Source organism: Leptodactylus fuscus, chromosome 11 (genome assembly GCF_031893055.1).
Source record: "Leptodactylus fuscus isolate aLepFus1 chromosome 11, aLepFus1.hap2, whole genome shotgun sequence".
Taxonomy (NCBI): Eukaryota; Metazoa; Chordata; class Amphibia; order Anura; family Leptodactylidae; genus Leptodactylus; species Leptodactylus fuscus.
Window position 1 is genome coordinate 13,477,809 of NC_134275.1, and position 13,674 is coordinate 13,491,482.

Sequence of the window (13,674 nt, forward strand, 5' to 3'; positions counted from 1 at the left end):
GTTTCCCCTACAGTATAATGCCCCGCACATTGTGTCCCCTACAGTATAATGTCCTGCACATTGTGTCCCCTACAGTATAATGTCCCGCACATTGTGTCCCCTACAGTATAATGTCCTGCACATTGTGTCCCCTACAGTATAATGTCCTGCACATTGTGTCCCCTACAGTATAATGTCCCGCACATTGTGTCCCCTACAGTATAATGTCCCGCACATTGTGTCCCCTACAGTATAATGTCCCGCACATTGTGTCCCCTACAGTATAATGCCCCGCACATTGTGTCCCCTACAGTATAATGTCCCGCACATTGTGTCCCCTACAGTATAATGCCCCGCACATTGTGTCCCCTACAGTATAATGTCCTGCACATTGTGTCCCCTACAGTATAATGCCTCGCACATTGTGTCCCCTACAGTATAATGCCCCGCACATTGTGTCCCCTACAGTATAATGTCCCGCACATTGTGTCCCCTACGGTATAATGTCCCGCACATTGTGTCCCCTACAGTATAATGTCCCGCACATTGTGTCCCCTACAGTATAATGTCCCGCACATTGTGTCCCCTACAGTATAATGTCCCGCACATTGTGTCCCCTACAGTATAATGTCCCGCACATTGTGTCCCCTACAGTATAATGCCCCCGCACATTGTGTCCCCTACAGTATAATGTCCCGCACATTGTGTCCTCTACAGTATAATGCCCCGCACATTGTGTCCCCTACAGTATAATGCCCCGCACATTGTGTCCCCTACAGTATAATGCCCCGCACATTGTGTCCCCTACAGTATAATGCCCCCGCACATTGTGTCCCCTACAGTATAATGTCCCGCACATTGTGTCCCCTACAGTATAATGTCCCGCACATTGTGTCCCCTACAGTATAATGCCCCCGCACATTGTGTCCCCTACAGTATAATGTCCCGCACATTGTGTCCCCTACAGTATAATGTCCCGCACATTGTGTCCCCTACAGTATAATGCCCCCGCACATTGTGTTCCCTACGGTATAATGTCCCGCACATTGTGTCCCCTACAGTATAATGTCCCGCACATTGTGTCCCCTACAGTATAATGTCCCACACATTGTGTCCCCTACAGTATAATGTCCCGCACATTGTGTCCCCTACAGTATAATGTCCTGCACATTGTGTCCCCTACAGTATAATGTCCCACACATTGTGTCCTCTACAGTATAATGCCCCGCACATTGTGTCCCCTACAGTATAATGCCCCGCACATTGTGTCCCCTACAGTATAATGCCCCGCACATTGTGTCCCCTACAGTATAATGTCCCACACATTGTGTCCTCTACAGTATAATGCCCCGCACATTGTGTCCCCTTCAGTATAATGCCCTGCACATTGTGTCCCCTACAGTATAGTGTCCCGCACATTGTGTCCCCTACAGTATAATGTCCCGCACATTGTGTCCCCTACAGTATAATGTCCCGCACATTGTGTCCCCTACAGTATAATGCCCCGCACATTGTGTCCCCTACAGTATAATGCCCCGCACATTGTGTCCCCTACAGTATAATGTCCTGCACATTGTGTCCCCTACAGTATAATGCCCCGCACATTGTGTCCCCTACAGTATAATGCCCCGCACATTGTGTCCCCTACAGTATAATGCCCCGCACATTGTGTCCCCTACAGTATAATGTCCCGCACATTGTGTCCCCTACAGTATAATGCCCCGCACATTGTGTCCCCTACAGTATAATGTCCTGCACATTGTGTCCCCTACAGTATAATGCCCCGCACATTGTGTCCCCTACAGTATAATGTCCCGCACATTGTGTCCCCTACAGTATAATGTGCCGCACATTGTGTCCCCTACAGTATAATGTCCCGCACATTGTGTCCCCTACAGTATAATGTCCCGCACATTGTGTCCCCTACAGTATAATGTCCCGCACATTGTGTCCCCTACAGTATAATGTCCCGCACATTGTGTCCCCTACAGTATAATGTCTCGCACATTGTTTCCCCTACAGTATAATGCCCCGCACATTGTGTCCCCTACAGTATAATGCCCCGCACATTGTGTCCCCTACAGTATAATGTCCCGCACATTGTGTCCCCTACAGTATAATGTCTCGCACATTGTTTCCCCTACAGTATAATGCCCCGCACATTGTGTCCCCTACAGTATAATGTCCCGCACATTGTGTCCCCTACAGTATAATGCCCCGCACATTGTGTCCCCTACAGTATAATGCCCCGCACATTGTGTCCCCTACAGTATGTCTCGCACATTGTGTCCCCTACAGTATAATGTAATAATAATACAGGGACAAGTGAGGTGTAATGTAGTTGCCCAAAGTTTGGTAGGCGAGTGCGGGGTGGAGCCAATACCCGCTGCATGTCCTGCATAGTACTAGAATCCCGGACATACAGCGGGTCCCGGCTCAACCCCGCACTTTGCTCACCTTATCCCGATGAGCAACAACCAAGCGTCAGTGCTGCTGACTCTTCGCCGCCGGTATGCGGACTGGTGCAACATGCCCCGCGGCCCGGTACTGGTCTGGCGGTTGGGGACCCCTGTTCTAGAGCACAAAGGTGTCTTAAAAACAAATATTGGACACTTATCTACAGGTCAATTAGACGCATTCCTTCCAGATGGAAGTTTGGTTTTTCAGGCTGACATTCCCAGTGTGAACGCTGTTTGTGGTCATATAAACGGATTAACCTTTTAGTATCGGAACAGGTTTTGGAGGGTAAAGCGGCAGATAAGAGAGTAACTGAGCAAATAATGGGGGCCATTTATGCCTGTAGGTTACTACAGATTATTCTGCATTCTCTTGTATACACCTGGGCTATGTCCTGTGTTTATTTCCAGACAAAAAGTATGTGCCCCCTGCAAAAGGAAACAATTGACCCTTGAACTCTGTTTATATGGACAGGAAGACTTAACAGATAGTGTCGAGGTGGATCTGTAATTTCCCACAAAATCCCTTAACCAAAGTCAACAGACAAGGTGGGGCCTTAAGCAGCACTTTATACACAAGACGTTAAGGCTTCTGAAATTGTAGAATAGAAGCCCATCGCCAAGACAAACGACATGGGCAGGTAACACAGGGCTGTTTACATAAACGGGAGAAGTCACAACAGTTTGCAGATCATCTTTTCATATAAAGAATTTTTCTCAATTTGCTTTTTTTTTGTTTCCAGAATGTCTTTGTGTGAAACAGACAGAAGCGAGCACACTTGGCTGCCTACGCACAATATCAACTATCACACCTTGATTTACAAGTTCACCAGCATAAAGAAACTCATTTGTCAGCAAATCAGAGGAAATAAGAAATAGAATGACCAGATCACTATTCCGTGCAATGACAGAAACCTCAGCAATGAATATTGTGAAGACTGCCGGGTAAATGGTCTGTGTACATAAGGCCTGGGACAAAGAGCAGAAAGAGGGCTAGCATCAGATGTCTCAATATTTGCATCCTAAAAACTGTAAAAGCAAAAAACAGATCAAACATTTCTCCAAACACTTAGTCCATGACTGTCACACTTGGGCTACGTTCACATCTGTGCTGGATTCTCCATCTCGGTGTCTGCTGAAAATCAGCAGAGAAAAAAAATCCTGCAAAATTCTCTGCTAGCTTTGCTACCTTGCACGCCCCACCAGAAAGTGCGGCCCCACATTGCAGAAAGCTGCTTTTTTTGTTGCAGGTTTTCCTGCAGTTTTTTGAGCCAAAGGCAACGCAGCAAAATCTACAACAACCAAAAAAAGCAGCTTTTCTGCAATATGGAGCCTTAGCCAAAAACACATAGAAAATGAGGTGTAAAGCATGCAAATGAGGCCAAAATTCTGATGCCTATTTATTTGATAGTGTATTAGAGTCAAGTCTAATAATCAAGGTGCAGTTTCACTATTTTTATATATCCTTTGTCATCTGGAACTAGCAAGACTGTGTTCACACTTGTGATGGCTTTTCTGTCTATTTTGATGTAGAGTATCTCTGCAGCACTATTCATCCCATAAAAATGATGCAAAATGTCACAGAACCCTCACGGATCACATTATAAATCAATGCACCCATGAAATCCATTATGACTAGGGACTGGGAAAGATCGGATGCCGATCGGCGATTGAGCAAATTTCACGATCGGGATCGGCTGGAAAATGATTGAAAATCAGATTTTAAAAACGATCTTGAAATCTCAAGATCGGCTCAATCCTATTTGTAACAATGTAACAATATTTAGTGTAAGAGTCATACAAATGGTAATTACTTTGTAAGGGCTCGTTCACATCTGCGGCCCGGTCTCCGTACTTAGGTTTCCGTTTCCTGCCTAAAACACAGGCAGGAGACGGAAACCTGCAGGAGACTTTCTCACCCATTCATTTGAATGGGTGAGAAAGCTGTCCGGCCGTGCGCGGCGGTGAGCGTTTTGCGCTCTCCGCCGCGAAACCGGGTTTTATAATCCGGACACAGAGTCGGACATGCAGTACTCTGTGTCCGGATAAAAAAATCCGGTTTCGCGGCGGAGAGCGCAAAACGCTCACCGCCGCACACGGCCGGACCCGGTCTATGGTTTCCGTCTTCTGGCATGCAGAAGACGGAAACCATAGAATGGAGACCCCAGACGCAGGTGTGAACCCAGCGTAAGCATTTACAAGTGACCTACTGGGGGGGGGACGTGCAATGGGCTGGTTCATGGACAGGGGACAGTGAGACACAACTAGAAGTGTATATATATATATATATATATATATATATATATATATATATCAGCAGTCTAATGAGAAACTGTATATATGAGCTTTAAAAGCAGAAGTAAAACAACTGGGGGTTCATCATGAGAAGAGACTCTCTCTGCTATAGCTATGCTTATATGCAGCATTACCAGAGATGCTAAATGTAGTTATTATTATATATTTGATTTCACTTACCTGTATAGCGCCATCATATTCTGCAGCGCAGAACAGACATTGTCAGTAAAGACGGATCTATCTTTTATATAGCAGTAAACTGGTTCTAACCCTAATCCCAGTACCTTGTAGAGGTGATTGTACAGTCTGCAAATCTGCCTCTGCTATTCTGTGACTGTAATGGGTCCGCCCGGTTTCCTCCCAAAATCAGCAGAGAGAAAAGCCTTACTTCAGTATTGTAAGGGAAATGGGGGAAGGATTCCTCAAATGGTCACTGAATGCTAGTATGACCGCAGCCTTACTGATGAATATAAGTCAACATTGTGGCACATTTTGTTTGGGTCAAATACAGCAATAAATAGGAGGTGCGTGGTAAGCCTAGACAGCAGAGGAGTAGCTATAGGGAGATGCAGAGGTAGCAATTGCTTCCGGGCCCTGTAGCCTCAGGGGGTGCTAAGGCCTGTCTACCATATAAGAAGGCATCAGTATTATTGATAGCACATGGTAAATGGGGGCCACATGAGATATTTCGCATTGGGGCCCAAGAGTTATTTCTCTTCTAGACAATCTAAAAACTCACCAGATTTATTAACCAGCACTGTGATAAACTGCTTAGGGTTGAACCGATCTTGAAATTTCAGGATCGATTTTAAAATCCGATTTCCGATCATTTTCCAGCCGATCGTGAAATTTGCTCGATCACCGATCAGGATCCGATCTCTCCCAATCGCTCAGTCCTATTAATGATACATACATGAATAGGGTTGAGCCAATCTTGAGATAACCTCTGACCTTGATCCCTCCAGAAAAGATCAGGATCAGAATTCCAATCGTGATTGTGAAATTTACTCGATCACCGATCGGAATCCGATCTTTTCCAATCCTGATCGCTCAACCCTAAACCTGGTGCATTTTAAGACTGCTTAGTATAACTTTGTTTTGTTAGACAGTGAATGTGCCCAGTGTGTTTGTGTGCAGATCTGATAAGCATTCCCCACACAGTGTACGTTACTAATGCCCAGATATATCAGGAATCACTACCCTATAACATTTAAAGGTACAAAATGGTAGCTGATCTGCAATACCCTGTTTGGCCACTACACAGAGAACAGTGCTGTCTGCTTCCTGCTCCATTCTCTGTGTATCAGTGCCGGGTGTCACATCCCTATCCTTCCTATATTGCTAACCTATCCTTCATATTTACTGGCAACCAATCAAAAAGGTGAAAAAAGACGGTCACCGCTAAGATAACGGAGAATATTTCAAAACTCATGGGAACATCCCTTTAAATGGACCTAATAATAATTCGTTTCTAAAAATTTCCATGTTTTTCTAACACTAAACTGTAATACTAGAGCCCTTCTGACCTCAGACACATGATTATAAGAAGTTCCTCCAGCTATAAAAAGACCTTGGAGTTCTGCAATAAATGGTACGTACGCCGCACCCTCAGCAAAGTCTGTGGAGGAACGGTTATACAAGAGCCTGACTCTAAAGATGGAGTACTAAACATAAAGGCCAGCCACATAGGGACCACATGTATAGGTTATAGCACTTCAGAATTTTATAATCGAAAACATTCAATATTTCATATCTGGTGGGTGTTATAATGAACAGTTAAAGGGATGGGCTGATATACTGAGTTCTGCTGACAGACTCCCTATACACTGTAGAAGCAATGGCATAACTACCGGGGAAGCAGCGGAGGCAGCTGCCACAGGGCCCGGGACATTAGGGGGCCAGCGACAGCTGCTACCGCTGCGTTTTTTCTTTTTTAATAGGCCGTTACTGGCAGGGGCCAGGATCGGTAAGTGACACCGCGGGCCTCGCAAACATCATAATTATACTGAGTGGTCTCTTAAGACCCCCGAGTATAATGATCGGAGGCCCAGGAGAGGTAAGCGAACATAACAAACAGTGTTACTTACCTCTCCTCGCTCCGGGGCCTACTTGTGTGACGTCTCAGACGTCACATGACCGGGGCCTACGTCCTTATGCGCCGCGATGCAGGCCCCCGGTCACATGACGTCCCTGACATCATTGAAGATAGCTGACAGTGGGGAGCACAAGGCGCAGTGTTTATGTTTGTATCCCCCTCTCGGTCTCCGATTATTATACTCTGGGGTCAGAGTATAATAATTGTTAATGGGTGTCCACAATGGAGCATAATACTGGGTGATGGGGCATAATAATGGGCGATAGGGCTACTATGGGGCATAATACTGAGTGATGAGGCCACTATGGAGTATAATGCTGTGTGCAGGGGCAACTGTGGGGCATAATAGTGCGTGCAGGAATGCGGGGGGGGGGGCTTTGGGGTCGGGGTCTTCGGCGTCGGTCAGGGGGGCCCCATGTGAAAGCTTCGCCACCGGGCCCCGCCATTCCTAGTTACGCCACTGTGTAGAAGTCATAGAGACTACTTATGTGCTCACCGGTTTCTTTTCACAATCGGCGGTGAGTAAGGGATATTTTTCTCAGCCATTTAGTATCTCTGCAGAACCATTTCCATAGATCTTTCATAGACTTGAGTCTATAAAATAGGTCATCAAAAAATCGGTCATGTACATAGAGTTTACGAGATTTGGTTGCCTTTCAGTGGCCATGGAGAGATATTCATTCATTTGTGGTTAATGGCACTGACATGGATCGGCTCTTTTCTCTTGGACAAGGTAATGAACTGATTTCTTCTCAGTTATCAATAAGGCTCTGTGCAGACTGTGTTCTAGCTCCAATGTATGCTACCTTAAAGGCGCATAATGGCAAGTGTCGCTCACTGACTCAGATAGTATAATATAAACCATATATATATACCATAGGGTATACATCTCTTTTTTGCAGTGGCCCCTCTGTAGTGCAATTGAAAAACAAGGGATATAAAAACATATCACCATAGGGAAGGTCAAAGGGAATCATTTGAATGGAGCCTAAAAAGGGGGTAAATCAAGAGAGGTCCTAAGATCAGTGGGGTCCAAACTAGAGATGAGCGAATATACTCGCTCAAATACCTCGCCGCATAGCTCCCAGTGCAAAAAGGCTTCGAATTTTGACTGCCCCTCCCACCTTCCCTGCCGCCAGGAGCTCTGCGGCCGAGGTATTCCATCGAGTATATTCGCTCATCTCTAGTCCAAACCACCACAACCCATGCTAATCCTAAAATCTAACCATTGTCCCTGAGCAGGTTAGTTACAATGTAACTCAATAACCTGCAGAGAATAGTAAATAAGTGGATTGGTAATACATGCAGAAGTTTAGCTAATCCTCAGACTGTATTTTACAATTTAATATCCTCCATCCCGTCCCTCAAGAGAAACCATATTAAGAATTCCTGTCTCCTCCAGCATCGCTGCGGTATTTTGTGGAATTCGGAACGTTCCCAGACATGAGCACAAATATTACAAGAAAGTCGCAGGAAGGAGATTGTGAAGATTCTACAATTTATATAGATCGGTTTCAGGTATATGAATGCATTGTGTAGGTTTTCAGCGTAGTGAGTGATATAATGTCCTTGTAAGGTTAGAAGGGTGAGATAGCTGCATAGTTAGTAGGCCAAAAAAATCCCAGGTTTGTCAAGTTGAGACATTATGTACCTATAAACCCAAACTGATCGAGAGGAATGTAATAAAACACTGTGCTAATGGCAGAGACAATGCACCATTAAAGGGATCATTTATTCATTCATACTGATGACCTCTCCTGCATATGGGTCATCAGTATCTGTTCTGGGTGGATCCAACACACAGATGCAATGGACAAGGAGCGTGTGCAGACTCTTTCTATTCAATAGGAGCAGTGCTGTAACGCCTTGGAACCACCACTATATAGTGAATGGGGATGCAGTGTTACTGCCAGTGCCTGGAGGCTGCCGGATCAGCTGGTGTGTGTGGGGGCCAACTGTCGGACTCCTATAGATCATATACTGATGACCAGGGGCGTAGCGATAGGGGGTGCCGAGGTAGTAATTACTACAACACCAGTATTAGATATAGAACATGGAAAATGGGGCCCCGTTACAAATTTTGCTTTGGGGCTCAGAAGCTTTACGCTAAGTCTCTGCTCTTGACCTATCTTGTGGATCAATTTGGGGTCGGAAAACCCATTTAAAGGGATTCTATAATTGGATACCCTTTTTTTCTGACTAACACGTAGGAATAGCCTTAAGAAAGGCTATTCTTCTCCTACCTTTAGATGTCTTCTCCACGCCGCCATTGGGTAGATATCCCGGTTTTCTTCTATATGCAAATGAGTTCTCTCTCAGCAATGGGGACGGGCCTCAGCCCTCAAACAGAACTCTCCAGCGCCGCCTCCATCTTCTTCTGGAACGCCCTCTCCCTGTGTCTTCTTCCGTCCTGGGTTTCAATCTTTTAGGCCTCGGGCAGAGCCAACTGCAAATGCCCGCGGTCACAAAAAAATGGCCGCTTACTCAGTAAGCTATGTTAGCAGCCACAAAAAACATGGCTGCTTACTCAGTAAGCTGTGTATGCGGCCACAAGAAAATGGTCGCTTACACAGCTTACTGAGTAAGTGGGCATTTTCTTGTGGCCGCTGGCATGTGCAGTCGGCTCTGCCCGAGGCCTAGAAGATTGAAACCATGGACAGAAGAAGACACAGGCAGAGGGCGTTCCTGAAGAAGATGGAGGCGGCGCTGGAGAGTTCTCTCGCAGAATTGGGCACACCCCCAGTGCTGTTTGAGCGCTGGGGCCCGCCCCCAGTGCTGCAAGAGAACTCATTTGCATACCGAAGAAAACCTGGATTTCTATCAAACGGCGGCACGGAGAAGACATCTAAAGGTAGGAGAAGAATAACCTTTCTTAAGGCTATTCCTACGTGTTAGTCAGAAAAAAAGGATATCCAATGATAGGATCCCTTTAAATGGGTTTTCCGGCCCCAAATTTATCCTCAAGATAGGTCAAGAGCAGAGGCTTAGCGTAAAACTTCTGAGCCCCAAAGCAAAATCCAATGATAGGATCCCTTTAAGGGGTTATTTCCATCTCAGATAATTGCTCCTAGATAGGAATATCTCCCCGGAAGTCACAACCACGAGGGCAGGACTTCTGGAAACAGACAATTGGAAACAGTGTAGCTCAGCTATGTTTTTTGGTGTTGCATACTTTCATTTAGTTTATGATCTGCAATTATTCCCAAATCCTACTCCTTTGTACCCAATAATGACCCATTGAGGGATTTTTTGACCCAAAATGTATAACCTACACTTATCAACTATGAGCCACCTCTGCCATAGAGATTTTTTGTCATCTGCAAACAGATAAACTAAGAGGTATCAGATACAGATTTCAACACACTTTTCTCTATCTATTTCTTCTCAGGGGTGAAACTTTATTGAAAGAAACGTTACAAATATCACGTGTCCTATAGAAACTAAACCGATACATTCACCTTCATAAATAAATCCTCAAATAAGCAGCACAATACAGAAAAAACATTGTATTTCATAACATTATATACAACATAGCAATCCATTGTGACCATATCCATCTAAATGAAATGATCAAAATTCTCTTGGAACGTCCATTGCTATGAAAAAGGATGTAGACGTAGTAAACCCAGGCAAACGCATTGGTGACGGGTAAACCGCGGTGCCGCACTATGGTGAAGAGTGATACAAGGCTTGTTGGAAGCAGTATATACATATGACACTGTAAGAGTGCACACACCCCAATAACCAGATATGGAATGAGCAGTCGACTTTGTAATGGAAAAAAATAAATAGCTTTTATGTAGAAACATCCCTGCGAATAAATAATATTCCAAGGCACCAAGGTAAGTCATCGCACATTAAATAATCAGACATTCAGAGACGTATTGAGTACCTTCTACCACCGTCTTCGTACAGGACCCGATGTCGCAGCGTTAGATTGCAACAGCACAATGTCAAATCAGTATCTCTTCCTCTTAGTTAGTTCCTCATTGCGCCGCCGGTAGTGTAAAGATGTCCCGATTACTAAATGCAGTCATGTTGTGTGTGTCTGCACTCTATAAGACAGTACTTCCTTAAGATTTAATATTTCCCTTTCTATAACCCTGTGCATACAATTTATGTCCGAACCCAGTGTGCTCACACCTGTTACTATTCCATCCCAGGACTGCAGTACCCAGCTAGTGATATTTCATCATTTTTACCCACCCTATCCATTTCACCTCCATATGGGTTGGGTATCCATGTACGTGTTTCTGTTCCCCCGCGTAAGGGTCGTGTTGACCTCACAGTGTTTAATGACATGAACGGCTACACGAGCCATAGCACTAGATTTTCTAGGTGAGATTTGCGATGTCCAGGCCTCACCCTTAACTGAAGAGGGGACACAATGTTTAGAGGTTATAGAGGAGGTTCCATTGCACTCAGATTTACCACAGTCATTACTGTTTGCATGTGGACCCTCCTTCTCTTTCAAGGTGCTCATAGTTTTGCCTGGAGTGGTTTTACTTGTCCCAGCAGTGGATAGACTTATTTTTTGCGGTATTTTGATACTGTCTTTTTGTACATGTCTATAAGTGGCAGGTTGTCTGGCGACAGATGGACTCACTGATCCCGTTGCTGGGTCTTTGGTTAAAGGGACTCTTCTAATCCCCAAGTCATTCGTTTTTGTTTTCTTTGGGATGCTTCTTCCATTTTTGCCCAATAAAGAGTTTTTATTGGTATCTCCGCTCTTGTTACTTCCTATCGCGTTGTCTAGCGTTGGATCTGATCTAAGACTGTTTCCCTTATCTGAGGTATTTTTCAATTCCCTTTTCCATTTAGAGCAAGGACTATGAGTTTCTTTCTGTACCACATTATGGGCATCTTTAATACCCTTTGAAAATGAACCGTATTCCATATACTGAAGGCCTCTTGAGGTCTCATTGGGTGGATCCACGTTCTTCTCTTTTGGTGGTGGAATGTGACCATTGGTTTCACTTGTGCAATTTTGTTTCGCTGATACCGGCTCCACAAGTTTGATCTTGGACATAAAACATCCAGGTTGGGATCTCCGAAGTTTTGGAGTCTCAGATTTATTAACGCCTTGAGTTGGATTGCATACGTCAATTCTTGTTGGAATGGAAGATGGACTGGATAACGGTGAGCCTGGGGCAACTACTGAGTGTTTTAGATTTCGCCCTGCAGATTTTACTAAGGTTTTGGAAGTAACTTGGGTTAGTGGTTTGGACACAATGTCTGGTCCATTTGTCTGTTTGGTGGAGGTAAGTTCCTGACGGCCAGTAGATTGATCAGGGGTCTGTGATTCAGTATGATCCAACATCTTCAAGGCATCCTCATTGCTCGGTTTGTTTTCTGACATTTCTATGCCGTTGCTTGCTGCCTGTAATTTCCCTTCGGCTATTGCCTGCATGGAGGATTCAGGTATATACTGCATAAGTGGTCTTGTATTGATTTCATGTACGTCAGGTTCTTGAAGACCTTCTGTAAATGTAAAAGTCTTAGGTGCAGAGAGGCAGAGCGTTGGTCTGGGTAAATAGGACTGATCTAGAGTTTGGGCGCCATTGTCTTGTTTGTCCTTTCCTAGTATTGGCTTGGTTACTTGAGTTTTCAAATGGTTCGAATATATAGGTATTGGTTTAAGTTGTATTTGGCTGCTACATTTGGATTCTAGATCGGACGCCGATACCTGAGGAGTTGTACTTGCACAGTTATGTGAGGACATTTGCGTTTCTTTGTTTCTTAGTTTCTCTGAAGTCTCTCCTGTAGAGTCTAAAGAGTTACTGAAGACACAGGACAGTTCATTGGATCGGCCATTTGTATCCTCAGGCCGCTTTATATCACATTGTTGTACTGGATTGTCGAGTAACTCTGAGATATCTTGTAGTTGGTTACTATACTGCTCAGCATCTAAACGTCTTGACCTGTGGTTACTCAGTGGTAGATCAGACGTGTGATATGTGTCGTATGCATCAGGGGACAGCTGGAAAACCTCGGTTTTGTCCTTCGCTAACAACAAACTGACTTTCTGAATGCCCGCTTTGGCTCCTGACTGGCCACAAGGGCTATTTTTCGCTCCAGGTAATTGATCGCTTTTGTTGTTATCACAGTTAACGTTCTTTTGACTTTTATACTCCATCTGTTGCCTTAAAACACGTTCCGATACCTTCCTCATCTGGTTGGCGCTCTTCTGGTCACAATGTTCCTCGCCCTGGACCTTACTAGATATAAAGGGCTTTGTATTGTTACATCCTAAAGAACGCATTCTACAGAGACGCCTTCCCAAAGGTCTACATGTGTTCCGTAGGTTCCTCTCCAGTGTAAGCTCTAGTTCATCTTTCGACTGACTAGCCTCTAGTGCACTACAAGTAGCCATTGAATGTCTTTTCTGTAAACGTCTTTTCTCCCATTGTTCCCGTCTTTGATCTTCTTGTTCCCGCTGTAAATTTTCCTACATGAAAATCATTAAAGTGATAATTACAATTATGACATGACTTAATTGGCAAAAAAACCCAAATCACATAAAGTTAAGCTACTCATTGTGCTGGTTACAAACCTTCACATCTTAGGGTTGGTTCATACCTGTGATGGTATTCTGTTTGGGGAGTCCGCATGGCCCCCCTCCCCGAACGGACTACTGAACGCAATTGCAAGCACTGAGCAGTAAAAGCACACGGACCCCATAGACTATAATGGGGTTTGTGTGCTTGCCGCCAGATCTCGGCACAGAATATGCGGAGAGGAAGGTCGTTCACAATCTACTTTCCTCTTTACATGATTTGTGCGGGCAGCAAGCACACGGACCCCATTATAGTCTATGGATCCGTGTGCTTGCAATAGCGTTTGGTATTC

The 13,674-nt window shown here is 44.7% G+C and overlaps 1 protein-coding gene across 1 annotated transcript in view; it reads right to left on the reverse strand.

The window, feature by feature from the left end:
* Positions 1-10,626: 10,626 nt before the first annotated feature.
* LOC142184766 (uncharacterized) overlaps positions 10,627-13,674 on the reverse strand; it is a 46,328-nt gene continuing 43,280 nt past the window's right edge. The window contains exon 12 of the mRNA XM_075259829.1: positions 10,627-13,273. Within this exon, the coding sequence (XP_075115930.1) occupies positions 11,042-13,273 (2,232 nt within the window). The 3' untranslated portion in view covers positions 10,627-11,041. The remainder of the gene's footprint in view (positions 13,274-13,674) is intronic.